The sequence below is a fragment of the Myotis yumanensis genome, unplaced genomic scaffold, assembly GCF_028538775.1.
Source record: "Myotis yumanensis isolate MYYU_CA2020_CCGP unplaced genomic scaffold, mMyoYum1.0.hap1 SCAF_5, whole genome shotgun sequence".
Classification (NCBI taxonomy): Eukaryota; Metazoa; Chordata; class Mammalia; order Chiroptera; family Vespertilionidae; genus Myotis; species Myotis yumanensis.
This window is the reverse complement of record NW_027223756.1, coordinates 3,138,357-3,157,381: the sequence shown is the minus strand read 5'-3', so window position 1 is coordinate 3,157,381 and position 19,025 is coordinate 3,138,357. Positions and strand designations below refer to the sequence as shown.

General features: G+C 46.9%; 2 protein-coding genes across 3 annotated transcripts in view; one reads left to right on the top strand and one right to left on the bottom strand.

Moving 5' to 3' along the window:
- The first annotated feature begins 1,719 nt into the window (after positions 1 to 1,719).
- On the top strand, positions 1,720 to 16,325 carry CCZ1 (CCZ1 homolog, vacuolar protein trafficking and biogenesis associated). Of its 2 annotated transcripts, XM_070414344.1 has the most exons (15): positions 1,728 to 1,931; positions 2,949 to 3,046; positions 3,140 to 3,233; positions 3,509 to 3,586; positions 3,998 to 4,045; positions 4,834 to 4,917; positions 6,123 to 6,298; positions 9,346 to 9,427; positions 10,845 to 10,906; positions 11,550 to 11,661; positions 12,161 to 12,194; positions 12,798 to 12,915; positions 14,333 to 14,491; positions 14,756 to 14,883; positions 15,990 to 16,325. In XM_070414344.1, exons 1-15 carry the CDS (start codon positions 1,830 to 1,832, stop codon positions 16,043 to 16,045), a joined length of 1,431 nt encoding a protein of 476 aa, XP_070270445.1. In that variant the 5' UTR covers positions 1,728 to 1,829; the 3' UTR covers positions 16,046 to 16,325. The 2 variants fall into 2 exon arrangements, with proteins under 2 accessions (XP_070270446.1, XP_070270445.1); XM_070414345.1 differs by lacking the exon at positions 14,756 to 14,883 and having other exon boundaries at positions 1,720 to 1,931.
- Positions 14,030 to 19,025, bottom strand: part of RSPH10B (radial spoke head 10 homolog B) — a 35,996-nt gene continuing 31,000 nt past the window's right edge. The window contains exon 20 of the mRNA XM_070414343.1: positions 14,030 to 18,430. Within this exon, the coding sequence (XP_070270444.1) occupies positions 18,250 to 18,430 (181 nt within the window). The 3' untranslated portion in view covers positions 14,030 to 18,249. The remainder of the gene's footprint in view (positions 18,431 to 19,025) is intronic.

Below are 19,025 nucleotides of genomic sequence, written 5' to 3'. Positions count from 1 at the left end.
CCTAGTGAGGGATTGAGCTAGGATCAGTGCTCAGATCTTTCTCATGTCCAAATTCCAACACTGTGCCCCTAAATGTGAAAACCCATTCTGCCAGGTTGGATAAGTCCTGTTTTTAAACTTAATCTGTGACCGACGACTGTTGACTCCAAGAAAGAAAATACTGAAAAGGGCTCTAGGTGGCCAATTGGGCCAAATTTAAAAACAGGGCCTAGCAGCCTTGCTAAACAGGGGCCTCTCACACAAGCTACACTTCAGGGAGCACTGAACTGCCTGCCTGCCATCTGAGCCAACCCTCCTAAAGGAATTCCTGGAATCCGATTTCAACCAATAGGACTGGGACTTTGTCCATGCAACGGGAGCTGCACAGCTATAGCCCCATCAGCATTTTCACTGACCAATCAGGTGCCTCCATTAGGGCAAATCAGGACAATGTTGCTGCTTTTTGTTTTGTTTTCAATATATTTTTTATTGATTTCAGAGAGGAAGGAAGAGGGAGAGAGAGAAACATCCGTGATGAGAGAGAATCATGGATCGGCTGCCTCCTGCACACCCCACACTGGGGATGGAGCCCACAACCTAGGCATGTGCCCTTGATTGGAATTGAACCTGGAATCTTTCAGTTCACAGGCTGACGCTCTATCCACTGAGCCAAACCGGCTAGGGCAGGGCAGTGTTTGTTTGTTTGTTGCCCAATCAAACTGTGGACTTGGAGTCCTCATTTGCAGGGGGCGGGAGCACTTCCCTCCCTATTAATCAGATTCCCTCTGACTCAGGGAATGGGCTTTCCTCACCTACGAAGATTGTGTTTTCCTGCTGGAGCTGTACCAGGTAAGCTGTCTGGCTGGACCAGGCCGGAGTGGGCCAGCAGAGTCCAGCCGTCTTGCCAGAGAGGGGCCAAGCTGCACCACAGGGCTGCCTCACACCCGACCTGCCTCACGGCCCTGCTGTTCCACACCTGTGCTGTCTCGCAGTTGAGCTGTTCTGAATAAATTCTCCTTCCCAGTGCCCCAAATTGGGGTTTCCTATTAGAGTTGAACGGATGCCAACCACCACCAGCCGACAGCAGACGTCCTAGCGGTAGCTTAAGGACTTCTTGAGCTTGGCCAGGCAGTCGGCTGCAGTTCCATCGGCTTGAACTCCAAATACCAGAAGCAGCGAGCCATTCCAACTGCGCCAGGATCCACAGGACTCAAAAGCAAAGGAATCCTAAAAGCTGGGAAGGGCCATGCCCTGGGCGCCACGGCGAGGGGTTGGCTCTCGGGAGGAAGCCATAGCCGCTCCCACTTGGGGCGCACGCAGCGCCTTCAGATCTGCCGTCTTTCTTCGGAGCCAGAGGAGTCGGGGTAAAGGGCGAAGTCTGTTGGTTTGGTTTGAACCACAGTCACCTGAAGTCTCTCAAATTGGAATAAAAAAAAAAAGAAAAAGAAAAACACCTTATATGCTTGAAGGGAGGCTGCAGATGAAGACGGGCCCATCGCCAGCTGAACGCACGCGCGAGTTTCTTTCCCCGCAGGGCGTCTTTGCGCCAGCCTCTGCTCCATCCATTTTTCCGTAAACAGGCAGCCATGCCCTCGACCCAAGACAGAACCCTGGGCACAAACAAAAAAAAAAAAAACACGTTACCTTCGCCTTACCTCTCACGGAGGACACGCCTGCCCAGGAGCCAACCACTCCCGCGCGCCTGAGGGGGACGCCGCGCTGCGGTTTCTTCTTCCGGGCCGACGGCGACCACTTCCGGGGCGACCGCTAGGAGGCGGAAGTGCGGTTTCCTGGAGGCGGCTGTCTGGGCACCGGCAGAGGGAGGCTCCCGAGGCGGGGGCCGGGCCGGGATGGCGGCAGCGGCGGCCGGGGCGGCCCAAGAGAAGCAGCTCCCGCCGGCCCTGCTGAGCTTCTTCATCTACAACCCGCGTTTCGGGCCGCGCGAGGGAGAGGTGAGCGGGGCGGAGCGGGGCTGCGCGCGGGCGTCAGCCGGCGGCCGGGGCGGCGGGCGGCGGGCCGGCGGCGGGCTCCGGGCTCCGGGAGCCGCGGGGGGCGCCCGGCAGGTGACCCTCGCCCGCCCCGCGCCGGGCAGCACCTGTCACTCTGCCCTCCTCCAGCGGCATTACCGAGCCTGAGTGCCAGGAGTGCGCCGGGTCCCGGGTACGGCGGGGTCCTGGCAGCGCAGCCAGAGAGGGTGCTTCGGGTCCCGGATCAGTGCCCGTGTGCGGGCGGAGTGAAGACTCGCCGGGTGAATCGCCCGCCGCACACGGGTCGAGTCCCTTCTCTTCGCGTGGGTCCCGGCGTGGCTAACATTGCGCGGGCGCCTTTGTTCCTGGAAGTCCCCGACCGGCGGCGTGGAGGAGCGGGGGGCCGGAGCCCCGAGGTCACGCGGGCTTGGCGGAAGGACCCTCGCAGAGATTCCCCAATTATTACTAACTGCATAAGTTCCAGGAGTTTGTGTTCGTGTAGGCTGTAGGGGGGGACGGCGACTTCCCCAAAGGATGTCCGGAGCCAGGTTTTGCTGGCAGGAAATCACAGCCCCTTTAAAGGCTGTCAGTTCAAATGCCCACGAACCTGCTGGGGGTCATTCGCGGGGAGGTGGAAGTTTGTGCACGCGCACACGCGCACACCTATTTCTTTCTAGCGTTGGTGTATTTATTACAAACCAGCATGAGGAAGGAACTCCGAAGATGGAGTGCCAGAGTAATTGTCCAGTAGTGCTACCTCAGTGGCATGTGTATCACAATTGTCCTTCAGTCTGGGGAGCGTTTTACACATTGAAAGGATCATTCTCTTTCTGAAAAGTTTTTTTGGTCTTTTGTGGGTTTTTTTTTGGCTTGGGAATGGTTGGTTTGTTTTGCCTTTAGCATATATGATATGAGAGGTTGACATTAATCAGCATTTTCAACAGCTAGGATTTTAAAAATGTTTATGTTAATGCCGTGGTTCTGTTTCTCCTTCATACGTAGGAGGAAAACAAAATTTTGTTTTATTACCCAAATGAAGTGGAGAAGAACGAAAAAATTAGAAATGTCGGCTTGTGTGAAGCTATTGTACAGTTTACAAGGTAACGCCTTTAAATGCGCTTCTGCAAAGCTCAGTGAGTTCTTACAGCTCACACTGGAGAATTGTCCCCAACACATTCTTCTCACCTTTTTAGGACCTTTAGTCCATCAAAGCCTGCGAAGTCTTTACATACACAGAAGAATAGGCAGTTCTTCAACGAACCAGAGGAAAATTTCTGGATGGTCATGGTATTTACATACACAGTACATCTTCTTGAAATTGTAAAGTTATGGGTGATCTTTACTGTTAAGAATTTAGGAAAGTCCTCTGGCTATTGCATCAAAGTAAAATTACAATAAGATTGGTTGCAATTTTAAAATCCAACTCCTATTCAGTATTTGTTCTTGGGGCTGTTTTAAGAAGTGTGTTTTTGTTGTGACAGGATCAAATATTTAAGTTTAGGGGGAAATTTTAAAACTTATAATTGATTCATTGTATAATTTCACTTTATCAAACTTTATAGGTTGTTCGGAATCCTATCATTGAAAAGCAAAGTAAAGATGGAAAACCAGTTGTTGAATACCAAGAGGAGGAGTTGTTGGTAATGTCATTCTTTTATTTCATATTTTTTAGGAAAACATTTATTCCTAAATATGTTGGGTGACTTTCTCGGCCAGTTTTAAGCTATGTTGCTTTGCAGAAGTTTCTCAGGGCATACATAGTAAGGTTTTCTAGCTACTGTTTACATTAGTACAATCTTATAAAAAGGTAGATGTACCATGTCTCACTAATGCCTTCTGCGCATCACCCAAGTTTAAATCCCTCCTGCAATCAGGCTTACTGCTTTATAACTGAATTTAAATACCTCTCTTTTCAGCACACAACTATTGTGGGATCAGGTTTATAAACATCATATTGCTTTGCCACCAGTCATTGTACTCTACCTACCGTGTAATAGAATTTTCTTTCCTTTCACCTTGAGACTTGTGCTGTGTCTTTGTGTTGTTTGCAGGACAAGGTTTATAGTTCCGTGCTCCAGCAGTGCTACAGCATGTACAAGGTGAGCGTGACATTGTTTCTGAATTGAATCTAGCCAGTTACCCCCATTGACAGGGGTTGTTTAAAACTAATTCTTAATTCTTTAGATTATTGCAAGGTGACTGTGTAGCTGGATGAGGGGAAGAAATTATGGGACCTCTGGGACAGTATTGAGTTTGTATGTACACTTACTCAATGAGCTCGGAGTACTTCTCCATTCCTGGCCCTGTACTAGGAATGTGTCCCTATTGGTGAACAAGACAGTCCAAGTGCTTGAGGAAAATACACACTATCTGGTTTAAGAAGTCTGGTGACGATACTTACGTAAAGTTAAACGTAGGTATGAGCTGAGGTTAAAAACATGCCCAAAACAATTAGGTGATTTCATAAAAATCACAACATCACTCAACAGTGTGTTAATTTTTGGTGACTTATTTTATAACTCCTCCTTTTTCATGTGACTAGATCCTGTATTTAAAAGGGACTGGGGCCAAAACCGGTTTGGCTCAGTGGATAGAGCATCAGCCTGCGGACTGAAAGATCCCAGGTTCGATTCCGGTCAAGGGCATGTACCTGGGTTGCGGGCACATCCCCAGTGGGAGATGTGCAGGAGGCAGCTGATCGATGTTTCTAACTCTCTATCTCTCTCCCTTCCTCTCTGTGGAAAATCAATAAAATATATTTTAAAAAAAAAAAGGGGACTGGGGGATTAAATAAGTCAAATTAATCTAAAAGTAAAAGAAGAACTTGTCATACCGGATGATTGAAGGGCATGGGAAATTGACTTTTTAAAACTTTTTACACCCTCAGCTTTTTAATGGTACATTTATGAGAGCCATGGAAGATGGAGGTGTCAAGCTCCTAAAAGAAAGATTAGAGAAATTCTTCCATCGGGTAAGTATTTTGAATTTTATTTATAATCTTGATAGTGTCCAGACAAACCTTTAGAGCAGTGGTTCTCAACCTTCTGGCCCTTTAAATACAGTTCCTCATGTGGTAACGCCCAACCATAAAATTATTTTTGTTGCTACTTCATAACTGTAATGTTGCTACTGTTATGAATCGTCATGTAAATATCTGATATGCAGGATGGTCTTAGGCCACCCCTGTGAAAGGGTCGTTTGACCGCCAAAGGGGTCGTGACCCACAGGTTGAGAACCGCTGCTTTAGATAACTATATAGACAAGTTTCTTTCTCTTCTACAAACATCCCAGAACTTGAAAGTGGCAAAGAGCCTAAGATACACTGGCAGAACCTGCCCAGGGAGGAAACTCGTTAGACTTGCACTTGACTCCTTTCCTAACCTACTGGTAGGATGGGAGCATCTCACCAGTGGTACCAGTGGTACTCAAAAGTGAACTTACTGTGTGGTGGGTTAGCAAAATTTAAACGTTTCACTGAGTTGCACATGCTTATGGTTGATTCTGTTCATGTAATACGTAACCTGTGTTGGCTCAAGGTAAACGTTTTTGGCTGTGACCCAGACTTTATCACAGTAGTGGTGATTAGTGTGATTTTCCCAAGTGGTACATGAATGTCCCTAAATAGTTGCCATTCTCTTTCACTGCGAATGGAATTTTGCAGTGAAAATTCTCACCCAACCTCTACCTTTGATAACCTATTTTTGAATTATTATGTTTTTGTGAATTACTTTCTTGTTTGTTCTTCACTTCAGTGACCATAATTATTCACTCTCATACCATCTCCTGATTCCTGCTCTTGTGCCCATCACTGGGCACACCAACCACGTGCCCTTTCAACCTCATTTTCATGTAAGACGTCACTAAGTATATCCATGATATCACAAACGAGGCTAACCTAATTTGAGAAGCACTAATAACAGGAATCAAATACTTCAAAGAGAGAAAACACAATACTGAGGAAACATTAATGAGTTGTGTTTGAACTTTATATTTTGAAATTGGTACTAATTTCAGATCCAGTTATCTGTGGTGCACCCACTGGCTGGCTTGTCGGCGTGCTGTTGCCAGTGTGTGGTTGTGTTGTACCATTAATTAGGGCTAATTATCTTCAGTTGTCAAAGAGTACTATATTCAGTGTACTTATTTATAAATGTTGTGCCTTATTTTTTCCTACAGTATTTGCAAACGCTGCATTTGCAGTCATGCGATCTACTCGACATTTTTGGTGGAATCAGCTTCTTCCCATTGGATAAAATGACTTATTTGAAAATCCAGTCCTTTATTAACAGGATGGAGGAGAGCCTGAGTATAGTCAAATACACTGCCTTTCTCTATAATGACCAACTCATCTGGTAGGTTCACCCTGAATGAATTTGGTATTGGCTGTGATAGGATTAGATATTACTGCTGTTCATAGGATGTCAGCTGACTCTTTTTATTTATTTTTTTAATCCTCACCGGAGGACATGTTTTTACTGATTTTTGAGAGAGAAAGGAGAGAGAGAAACATTGATTGGTCGCCTCTAGTACACACCCCAACCCAGGATTGAACCCGCAACCTTTTGGTGTAGGATGACGCTCCAATTAACTGAGCCACCCAGCCAGCGCTCAGTTGATTTTTCTTTGTCCGAAGTTTTTGGCTTATTTTTTTAGGAGAATTTTCCTCTTACTGAACTGACTTACTTTTCAGGGCTTAATGCTCTTATAAATAAATGCCTTAGATATTTTAAGTTAATCAGAGCTGACCATGCTCTTTGATCTTGGCTGGATTATGTTATATTCCATACGTGACAGTAAGTCTGTGTTCTGGACTAAACTAATCCTAAGTGAGGGTCGTGCCTTGGATGATCACAGCCCTGTTCTTGACAGTGCTTCTGCCGACAGAAGTCCCTGACTTAAATAACTGGGGGCCATCTTCAGAAACAGAGGGCGTGCTCTACTGACACACACAGGCTGCAGACCACAGCTGTGTGTCGCTTGCAGCGTTGCAGTGGCTGCGTCCCTCAGAGCAAAACAACGGCAGTCCATGTAGCAATGACACCAACACAGGACACAGAGTTATCTATAATAATAAAAGCGTAATATGCTAATTAGACCGGACGTCCTTCCAGAGGACCTTCCAGACAAAGCCAGGGCTGCGAGGGAAGCCTGGGTCCCAGGTGCCAGAGGGAAGAAGCCAGTGCCAGCAGCCAGGGGAAAGAAGACCTACTTTTGCATGAATTTTGTACATCGGGCCTCTAGTAGATTCATAAACCAGAAAGAGCAGTCAGTCTTGACAAAGTGGTAGCATCACTTTGAACGGAAGAAAAGTTCTGTTTTTTAAAGGGAAAAAAATCATTCTTATGAAATAGCTATTTGGGAGACTGAGAACTCTGTACTTGTGAGCATGAGGGGCTCTTTCCTGTGGGTGGAGTCCTGACTCATTGGGCCGTCAGTGCAGGGATTGTTGGCTTCATGTGGTTGTCTGTCTCTCTGTGCTAAGGAAGGAACTCTTGTTTGGTTTTTTAAAAACTTGTATTTTGAAATCATTGAAGATTGCCGTGCAGTTATAAGAATTTTCCCCCGGAGGTACCATCTGGCATAACTAACAGAACATTACTTCATTTGTTTCTGTAGGGGAGTGCGGGTAGGAATGGGGTGCAGATACTGGATGGAGAGTTGCTTGGTCAGCTGGTGGAGACCCTATAACTTCGCTCGTCTCTCCGCCCCTCTGCAAGCAGAGGGGAGCACCTGCTGGTGTTCTGTGCTCTGAACTGCTGGCTGCAACTTAATTTTTTAAAGTGTTCTACCCAGAAAACCAGCACCAAAGGATTTAATGCCTAGCACTAAATCTTAAGTGCAATAATAAAAACAAAGCCCCAGGCACAGTGGGCGTGGTCAGCAGTTAAGGAATTAATGTCACCCTTTCCTTTTATAGGGCGTTTCCACTCCTGCCCTCTGGTCTAGGACAGCACTGGATGGTGAGAGTGTAATGCACAACACATAGGCGCTTTAAAAGTTTCCAGTAGCCGAGATAAAGTAAAAAGAACCTGGTTAAGTTAATTACAATATTATATCTTGTAGCCCAATATATCTAAAGTGTTATCTCAGCATGTAAATAGTATAAAAAAATTCTTAACGAGCAGTTTCTTGTGCCAAATCTTAAAAATCCAGTGTGTATTCCATACTGGTTCCCACTGCCACATTTGGAGGGTTCAGGAGCCAGGGTGCCCAGTAGCTACTTCGAGGGAGGCAGCTGAGGAAGCGCTGCCCAGCGCAATGCTTTCCGTGCTGTCTCTGCTTATCTTAGCTGCCCTCCCCACTGGGACTGACTTATGTCTTAAAGGGGAAATCACACCCAGAGCCTGTTTTGCTTTTGTGTTTCTCTACCCACCCCCCCCACCCTTATCACAATTAGTTCCGCAAAAGAAACCAGTGGGTGACCTTTTCATGGTTTGGTTTGCCAATTCCATCCGCCTGATTGGCTGTGAACATCTTCTCTGTTGGTTTTACCTTTGGACCTAAGCTCCTCCTTGTCCTGCAGGAAACAGAACCAAGCTGCCTATGCGTGCAGGACTCCCTTCTAGTTTTGTGTGTGGACGAGACGTTATGGAAATTGGACCTCGGAAGAGAAGAGGTGGTAGAGGCGGGGTGGCATGGGAGAAAGCTGGAGGGCAGGACAGACCAGACTTTGTCTAACGTGATTTCAGTGGAAAAAGAAGAAAGAGCCTCCGGAATACAGTGTATGGGCTTAATTCATATAAAGGCTGATTTCCTCACACGATTTTCCCAATTACCTTGAACAGAAAAAATACCCAGATACAGATTCATACCCAGCTTATATTCCTACCTACAGACCCGACTTCAAATAGCATCCAATGCCAGCTAGCGTCTCAGCCATTTCCCACAGGCTGCTCATTGTCGCCTCATTTCAGATTAGATGGTTTGCCTGAGGTTGGTTTCTTTCTCTTACTCCTTTTCGCCTACAATGAAATCCAGAGAATTGAAAGCCATTCCATTTCTGAGGCGTAGCAGGGTCAGTTCCTGTTGGCAGCATCAGTGCCTTCCCTGCCTTCCCGGATGCTGAGCAAAAGAGTGTGGCGCTGAGCGTGGCCAGAAGCCGAGCGAAACCTCCGTCCTGAAGGGAGCATTGTGGTTACTAATGCTCCCCGAAGAGTCCTGCGTGGAACTCAACCAGGGAATCGGGTCCTGGGACTTTATTATAAATGGCCCGTGCAGTGCACGCCACAGGCGTGGCCTTGAGCAGGTCCCAGTGCCGACGCAGGTGTAACCCGTTCCCTCTGGAACCTCCAGTCGGGGAAGGGCTCTCCATCTGATGTAAAAGAGAGGAGATGCGCTTTCGCATAGAGCCGTGGAGAGACCGACCAGTCCTGCTTCTGACTGCTTTTCTGTGTTTCAGGAGTGGATTGGAACAAGATGACATGAGAATTTTATACAAATACCTCACCACATCCCTCTTTCCAAGGCATATCGAACCTGAGGTACGGTTGGGTGCTAATCTCTCTCTCTAGGTAGGTAGGTAGGTATATGCATGCATGCATGTATGTATGTACACATGCACATACACTGGTTGGGGGTGGGAGGAGGATGTAGTAATTGGTTGTGGCTGGGGCAGCTCCGATCCCTATTTTCCATCATTAGTGTGGTATGTAGTGAGACCTGGTTAGCTGTATTTCACTTAACACAGAAAGCCACGTGTGTCAGCTCTTCTTCCTTTTATTACGTTCAAAGGCAGTAGCAAAGGTGTGTTTTTAAAGGAGCAATTCACTGAGTAGAGGGAGAACTGGTGTTTAGGTCGGGTTCTGGGAACTCGGAACATGCCAGGACCTTTGACAAAGCAGTGTTAACCCCAACAGCACAGTGTTCTGCTGTTGCCAACTGTTAGCGCTGTTGTCAGGAGGCGCATGCTTGCTGGGTCCCTTATCTCCGCCTTCCGGGTGGGTTACCCAGGCTGGGGGGCCTGAACTGACTTGCCAGACTCACCCCGCTAACAAGTGGCAGGGGTCTAATGCTAAAGCACCTGCTTCCAGAAGGACCGCTGCAGGAGGCCTTTCCATGTGACGGTGCCGTGGCAACAGCAGAAAACTGCTTTATCACATTCCCGAGAGCCAGGCCGTGAAACAGGAAACCACAGTGTACAGCATGGCCTGTGCACATGGACACACGAGTCGTCCCTCTCAGTGCAAACTGCACATGTTGAGAGCTGGCTGTGCATTTTCGCTATTGGTTTTGCTGGTTTCAGTTTTTCATTTGCTAAATCTTTCACATGCTGCAGTGTTATGTAGCCTAAAAGGACATCATTTTTTAGAAGAGTAACAAGTTTTTTAGCTAGTATGACTGTTGAATTGAGGGGGAGGGGAGGTGTTTTTTATTTATTTTCTATGCATGTTGAAATAGTACATCTTCAGCAAAGAAAACTAGGAATGTGCAGTCTAGGAGGAGGCATGACGTCCTGGTAGAGGGCAGGGACTTGGGTGTCAGGGGCCTGGGTTTGACACCTGGCCCTCCTGCTTGGGAGCTGTGTGCGCTGGTGAACAGCTGTGGACTTCAGTTTCCACATCTAGAAAATAGGAAGAGAGTGTTCCCCATCGGGGATACAAGGTGAAGTTGAGTAACTTATGTCATTGCTAGGATGCATTAACCACATGGGAGATTTCAGTTATTGCTGTAAAAGCACTAAATCAGGAGATGGAATTTAGGGCCCAGGGAAGCTATGTTGTGATGATCCTGGTTAAAATGAGTTCTCTGTGTCTGTGACCCCCTTTTTTTTGGTGGAAGGAGCGTGGGAAATTGATGTAGGAAAGTGGCACAGAGCCAACTGGTAGAGGAATACTGCTTTTCAAAGCCTTGAAAGTAGACAATCTAATAAGTCATTTCTCAACATCGATTTGTTCACAGTTGGCAGGAAGGGATTCTCCCATAAGGGCAGAAATGCCGGGAAATCTTCAGCACTATGGAAGGTAGGACTCTGTTCTTCGGGTGCGGTTATGGAGTTTATCATCTTCCTTGGTAAAGATAAAATCATGAACCCTGAATTACCTTTGTGCTGCTTTATTGATAACTAGAGGCCCAGTGCGGTGGGGGTCCCTCGGCCTAGCTTGCGCCCTCTCACAATCTGGGACCCCTCGGGGGAAGTCGGATAGCTGGTTTCGGCCCGATCCCCGCAGGCCTGATCCAGACAGGAGGGAGCCCAATCTTGTGCATTGAGCGTCTGTCCCCTGGTGGTCAGTGCACATCATAGCAACAGGTCAATCAGTCATTCAGTCGCTTAGGCTTTTATATATATAGATAGATGATCAACAAAGGAATTATCTTGTTTCCAGTGAATTAAAACTATTACTTTTCTATATTCTGATTTGGTGTTTTGTAAGTAGTATCTAGTTTCTCCCCAAAATGGCTGTATAGTAAGTAGAATGTACTCCATTTATACAGGGTGGACAAAAGTAGGCTTACAATTGTTCATGTGGAAACTAATGCAAAAATAAATAAGAATGAACTCAGTGTTTTGCATGCTCACAACTGTAGACCTAGTTTTACCCACCCTGTATATTCCCGTTTATAATTTTCCTAGTTGAATCGAGTCATCTCTTGCTTGCTTCTCAGATTTCTAACTGGACCCTTGAACCTTAATGATCCGGAAGCAAAATGCAGATTCCCCAAAATCTTTGTAAATACCGATGACACTTACGAAGCCCTCCATCTCATCGTTTATAAGGTAACAACTGTTTTCCCTCCAGTGTTCCAGGTTAACACCAAAGTAACTCCCGTGCGTGTCCACGGGTATGTGTGCAAACCTCTTACGTGTTCTCAGAACAGATGCTGGACGTGAACATTACTGTGAAACTCAACATGGGTGCCCTTTTGGAATAGTGCCTCCTTTCCGGCTCCTGTGAAGGAGTTTCCTTACTTGTGAGAGGGTAACTGTCCAAGGCCTGGCGTCTTGCATGCTCAGTTGGATGCCCCCTGGCACACACCTCACTGAGTACTGCCCTCGCGCGCTTTTACAGCTATGGACTTGCTCATTCTGTAGGGACCGTTTCACTTCTTCCTTAATCTCATCTAGTGCTCACTCCATATCCAGATTTCTCCAGTTGGCCAGAAAATACCTTTACAAAGGTGATTTGTCCAGTCAGGAGTCCAGCCAGGTCTCTGCATTGGCTCTGCAGCCTTCCCTCTGTGCCTCCTTGTAACCTCGGGTGTGTTTTTCCTCCCAGGCCATGAGCGCAGCTGTGTGCTTCATGATTGACGGTAGGTACACCCCTGTGTCTGACTCCAGCCTTAGACAAGCCTTCTCTCTCTACAATTCGCTGTGTTCTGTTCCTAAATGGTCAACATGTTGTCATAGCAGCATCGAGGGAAGTCGAGTCCTTGTCAGCAGCAGGACCTGGGCACTTCCTTCCCCCCCCTGACTGTGGGAGGTAACAGAGGCACCTGTCTAGGGGGCTTTACGAGTTAAATGAGATCACATTTGAAGAGCCCCGGACGTGGCCCATCCGTGCTGTGTAATGTTTGTTAAATATTAGACCTTCTTGGGTCGACTTGGGGTGGACAGCCTGTTTACCACCCACAGCACATGCTTACGTCAACATTCTCAGTGAGACAGGTCTTTGCTTTTGTTGTTTTTTTTCCATCTTAAATATAATTTTGATTTTTCTGTTTCTCTTCTATTGAGGGGGAGAGAGGGTGGGCAGGGAGATCTGATCATTTAATTGCCTCATCTCCCAGATCCAGTAAAGGTTTGAATTGCTAATTTAGTAAAGACGGCAGAATTGTTCTCAAGGCAGTAAATGAACATTGACCTTTTTACCCCAGAGCATGGTCGCACTCACTGCTTTTCTGCCTCACCTGTAGCCTCCGTGCAGCCTACATTGGACTTTTGCCGAAGACTGGACAGCATTGTGGGGCCCCAGCTCACGGTGCTGGCATCAGACATTTGTGAGCAATTTAACGTCAACAAAAGAGTGTCTGGGTTAGTACTTTACTTTGTGTTTCCTTCCCAGCATGTAACGGGGCTTGGGAGAGTCAAGGGGTTTCTCCTTAAGCAAACGGACAGTATCATTCACGTTCCCTCCGCCTCCAGAGAGCAACAGAGAGCTCAGTCCTGTCGGAAAGGCTTCCGGGGGAGCTGCTCCTGAGCTTTCTGCCCACGCTGATGGTTGGGCTGGCCTGCCCTGGTTGTGGCATGAGCGTATGGGCTGAGGTGTGCCCGCTCTGCCCAGAGGCTTGGCCTGTGAGAGCCCACCCACATCCCACATCCCACTCGACCAGCCCAGTGGAGGAAAAAACCCTGTGTGAGGGTTAACGACAAAAATTCTGCTTTTATAAGAATTCCCTTTTCATTTTCCTGGACGCTAAGCTATCACGTGCTTTCTTTGCCTAGATGCACAGTATTACAGTAATAACCCACTTACCCAGAGGCCGGACTTACGCACCCTCAGCCCCGGGACGTGGCTGCAAGCCCTGCAGTAGGCAGAGGCCCTGAGCCCCCAGTGGCAGGGCCACTCAGCCTCTCACCCAGACCCCAGACTGTGACTTAAGTGAGGGGACGGTGGGAGGCCCTGGAGCTAGTGGCCCAGCTGTCTGGATGGGACCCTGAGAAGTCGCAGGCCCTGACCTGGGGGGCATTGGGGTAGCACCCACTCATTTACAGTAATTGATGCCGCATCCCAACTAAATCGTTTATTATCCTTCAGCAGAAAGGCTGATCTCCACTTAGGAGGGTGCAGTGTTGCTAGTTAACAGTAGTTAGCTTCAGTTCTGTGGCAGATTTACACACGAGCACGTGTGTTCCCGGTTCTGTGGGATAAAGGAGATGTTACTCTCCTAATGGGCCAGCAGACTTCTGAAAAGGGCCGAATAGTAAGTTTGTTAGACTTCGTGGCTGTATATGTTACACCTCCTCAGTGGTGGTTGGTGTGAAAGCAGCCACAGGCAGTACATTAACATAAGGTGTGGCCATGTTCCAGTGAGACTTTATTTAGAAAAACAGGGCCAGGAGGTACATAGTCTGTATTCATTTAGTTTGCCCCCCCCCCTTTTTTTTTTTACAGAAAATTCAGGGAATAACTGAGTGATTTCCATTTATAAAACATTATACTTTTATTGAGAAAGTCATAAAATGATTTAACTATTTTTATTTTTTAAACAATACACTTCAGCCCTCTGGAAAATTCCATCAGATTGGAACCTCACAGATATCACGTAAATGTAACAGGCTCCTCACACGAACGAATGAGGAGCCTGTCACACCTTCATGCAGTTTCTCGACGGGAAAGCCCAGGAGTGGAAAGTCCAGGGCCCAGCCACACGGTTCCAAGTTTGAACAGTGTCCTTGTGTCACTTGGAGACCCTTTCAGAACGTTAACTTCACTGCTCTGTTCTTACAGGTCTGAGAAAGAACCCCAGTTTAAGTTTATCTACTTCAACCACATGAATTTAGCAGAGAAAAGTACGATTCACATGAGGAAAACACCCAGTGTGTCGCTGACGTCTGTTCACCCGGATCTGATGAAGATTCTGGGTGACATCAACAGTGACTTCACCAGGTAATTCTGACCGCCTCCCAAGCGAGGTGCCCCCTTCTAATCAGCAGAGACATTAAGGGAATTGTCTTCAAAACCCAGTGACCACTGCCCCTTAGAGGGGCTCGACCACCTCTCTGGGCTTCCAGGCCCATCATTAAGCCCAAAGTCACTCGTACAGGACTCCCTGGACTTCCCAGATGACTGAGATTTCCTGTTGTAGATAGTTTCTCACAGTCTGGCTCTGTTTGTAATAAACGACTGCATTTTGAAACTCTTGTCTTGCAGGGTGGATGAAGATGAGGAAATCATCGTGAAAGCCATGAGTGATTATTGGGTTGTTGGGAAAAAGTCTGACCAGCGGGAGCTCTATGTTATTTTGAATCAAAAAAATGCAAACCTGATTGAAGTAAATGGTAAATAGGATTTGGTATCTGAGCACAATGTTAATGCTTCTGATATTTAAAAACCACTGTCTTCATTGTACTGAGACACATGCTCAATAGAACAGCACGACTGTTGCAACTTCAAGCAGATGCTTCCGCTGCTCGGAGGAAACCTTTTGATCCAGTCTGTTTTTCTGTAGCTTAGTTCCTCGAAAAAGTATGTGAAACACTTGAAACTTGACAATGGCCAAAGGAAAATTATTTTTATGCTGCCAAAGGAGAAAATCCCATGGCTTCACATACTGTGGATGAACTGGTCGTTCTTACTTCCTGTGTGAGAATACACCCTTTGAAGCAGAGCAGCCAGGCTCATGAAGCAATTGACAGCCACTCTGTGCGGGAGCAGTAACGCTGGGGCGTGCCTCCCGCTCCAGCCAGAGCTGGTCTGTCCTCCGCACACTGCGATCCCAGCAGCTGCTTTGTGCTGGCCTGGAGGCAAGGGTGGTGTCCCCTCCCCTGCACCCCACCCCGGTGCGGCTCTGCAAGAGACAGAGCAGGGAGTGGGCAGTTGGGATGCACCCAAGTGCCTGCCACCTGTCAGCAAAGTTAGGTGTGAGCTTTTTCTGCAGGTGTCTCCGAGGGCATATTCCATTTCTCTCTCCTAGTAACACATGCATAGTTGTGTGCGTTAGAAACCCCAGTCAGGCCGTGGCTCAGTACAATGGGAATTGAGTCGTCACGAGAGAGAGGCCGCTGGAGCACCTGGTCCACAGCTCATGGCTGCAGCTGGAGTTCGTGCTTGCATCAGAGTTCTCAAGATTTTAGAAGTTGTGCTCCTAAGGCCCTCACCGTGGGTGTCTCAGGCCCTCTGGGTGCTGGGTTTGAGCTTTCCCAGGCTCGAAGAGGCAGCGTGTCTCTGTTAAATAGCACTCAAGTCTCGTGGGCATGTTGGGCTTTTTCCTTCTCCTAGTTTATTAACGTTTCTTGCCTCAGCTTCTTAGAAATAAGATCAACATTATTGCAGATAATTACTTATCCCCAACTTTATTCCAGAAGAATTTAAGGTACTAATGTGTATCATACAACCTTTGAGTGAAAAGCTCTCCCTTACTCACTGCTGTCTGTTCTTCTTGCAGAGGAGGTAAAGAAACTTTGCGCCACGCAGTTCAATAACATCTTCTTCTTGGATTGACGGGTCACGGCTCACAGAAGCATCTTTTAAAAAGCCACTCAGCAAGCGTTCTGTTTACACTGCAGGTTATTGGTCATATTATTGACTGGATTAATGACAATAGTAAAGCAATACTTGCTTTGAAGAATCAAATTTCTACTCAGTCTGATGATCCTCTGAAGTTTTTAGATTTTAAATATTTATGTGGAATTAGCCAATGACATTCTATCATTCCATTCTTTGGACATTATGTGAATATTTTACTGGAAAATAAGACTAATAAATTGTTAAAGTTTTTAAACTTCCGGTTTTGCATTGAGTCTCTCTCCTGTTGCCTGTGTGTAGACCACACTGGCCAGTGGGCCACTGGCTCATCCTGGGGGCTACTTGACCAGCTGGAGCTTCGCAGAGTTGGGGTCCCTTCCCTGGTCCCTAGAACTGAAGTGGTGAACTAAGGTCTTTGCCCAAAGGAATTGCTAGACGTGGTTTTTACCTTGAGTACTGACGTGGTTTTTACCTCATATATCCTAAGCTGAGTGCAGGTGCCCCAGTGTGGCCTAAACATAAAGCGTTTTGTTGTGTAGAACAAACTCCCAGTGCACTCTGCGAGCAGCTTCACAGCTGAGACAGAGCTGTCTGGGTTTTACTTTACAGAACCTGCCCTTCGTGGCCTGGTCCCCCCAGAGTCGGGGCGAAAACAAGCCAGGCATGGTCTAGAAACACTGGACCCACCCAGCCCGCACAGGGGTTCCAGTTCCCGTCGCCTGACCTGCATGCTCCTGGGAGTTAGGGAGGAGATGGGAGAAAACTCCTCATCGATTTGTAGTGTTTTTGTTGTCTTATATAATGCACAGTTTCCACTATGATTTCCTCTCAATAAAGGCATGCTTTGTGTTTATTGCTGACTTGCTAATTGCAGTCCAAAGAGATCTGGTCTCTGAGGGATCATTTGAAACTGTTGCACTTTTCAACCAAAAATGTAGCCAGTGTTTTTTCTCTGTGGCATGCTGGTGTCTAACTCTGTTAGTTCAAAGGATTTCATGTAGGCACTTTAATTGTCTATGTCCTTACTCAATGTTGCTCTTCCTGGTCTGTTTGCAAGGCTAGTTCGGGAAATGCAAGGGAATACTGCATCTTTTTGGTTGTTGGTCCTTTTTTAATTATTTTTATCTGTATTATGCTGATATTTGCTTTAAATTCTATTTTGTTGACCTTTAATAATGCTTGCTTTCTAATCATCTTGATTAGATTTTCCGGGTGCATTTTTCCTACTTTATTTTTATCTTTTCTATATGATTTTGTTGAAGATGTTTCCCTTGTAAAGAGGAACATTGAAGTGATTTTTATTTTTTTTCATCCAATCTAAGTACCTCTGGGGCTTGGGAGGGGAAGAGGTGAGTTTAGCCCAGGGGTGGGCAAACTTTTCATTTCAAACGGGCCGGATCTGGCCCGCGGGCCGTAGTTTGCCCACGGCTGGTTTAGCCTGTTACATTGGTGATTCCTGGTATCTTGGCACTTCTCCCCACCATCTTTTGTTTTCTGTTTCCATCTTTTTTCTTCATTGTTCTCCTTTTTTCCAAGATTTATGTTAGATGATTGTTTCCCTCCTTCTGCCAGTTGGGAAGCTAGAAATTGTCTTTTTATGCTTTTGGTGGTAGGTCTTAAATTTTAAAACAAATTATTAGCTCTGACATTTTCTAACAGAGACTTGGAGTATTCACTTAACCGCCAACTGCACACCCGCTCCTGACCCTGCTGTTTGGCCTTGGGCCATGCAATGTTTGTGGTGCTGACTCGCGGGAATGAGTCCCGTGAGAGGCAGCCAGGTAAGGGGACAGGTAGGATATGGACACAGGGCGGTGACAAGGGGCAAAGGAACTATTTTGGGGAGGGAGCCTGAAGAAATGTTTCAATGAGTGCATCTACTTCCCATTGATATGTGATTGGTTTTATCAGATTCTAAACTTAATCACCAATCATATTGAATACACACTCATTTACTCCCCATATCCATGTATTTCCATGCAGCTCAGTTTTCAGAGTGCAGGCATTCAGTGGGCCAACCTTAGAAAAACTGGGAACAGTGGACAGGGCGTGGTATTCAAGCACACTGCGACGGGAAGTAAAACACAACTGTATTGGTCAGGAAATGCATTGCAGTCCTTTGGTCTAACCTGCTTTCACATCTGCTGGTTCCTGTGGCTCGCTGACAAACCCGGTCGCCTCTACTTTTTCTTCTTCTTACTTATGAAGGATTTGGACAGGCCCAATACCTGGGCCTCTTTCGGGAGGCCCAGCATTACATGCAGGGATGGGATGTCCACCGGTTCCTTGATCACAGTGATGTCGACCGTGTGATGGTCTTGTCTTTTGACCTCTTCCTCTTTCAACTCCAACATCAGAAGCCTAACACCAGAAGCAAGCAGAAGGAGACGGTGTTACTTCCTTTGTAATTTCAAAACAGTTTTTATGCTACATGTGGAGTCAAGTTGTCTATAACTTAGTTTCCAAAAACTAAGTTATCGTCACTTTCTGAAATAAATTGACATCATATCTAGATGAGATCTGCAGTGACTTGTGAACCACTTTTCTCTTAGCAACAGGCAGCTAGTAAGTAGCCTTTGAAAATCCTCTGAGCCTTTTTGCTTAAGACCAGTTGACTGCCTTCTTCCACAGACTGACAGGCTTGAGGGGCACTTTACAGAAAGCAGGCGTTTGGACTCTGGCCCAACATGTGTGCACAGAACTGAGCCCGGACAAAGGCTCTGGACAGGTGAGGGCGCAGCCCTTCAGGGCCGTGTGCCGGGCACTGTTTTACATGCTTTACACACATTAGCTCACGTCATCCTCACCGCAGCTTGCAGACCAGGAAACAGGCACACAAGTGGCTGACCTTGCCCAGGGTCAGTCAGGTGTTAAATGGTGGGGCTGGGATTTGAACCCAGGCGATCTAGATCTGTGGTCTGACTCAGCGACTCTGTCACATTGCCTCTCTGTGTGA

Coding starts and splice junctions, on each gene's coding strand:
- CCZ1 (XM_070414344.1), top strand. CDS start 1,830: ATGGCGGCAGCGGCGGCCGGGGCGGCCCAAGAGAAGCAGCTCCCGCCG. Junction 1,932..2,948: donor TCGGGCCGCGCGAGGGAGAG/GTGAGCGGGGCG, acceptor CTTCATACGTAG/GAGGAAAACAAAATTTTGTT. Junction 3,047..3,139: donor GCTATTGTACAGTTTACAAG/GTAACGCCTTTA, acceptor TCACCTTTTTAG/GACCTTTAGTCCATCAAAGC.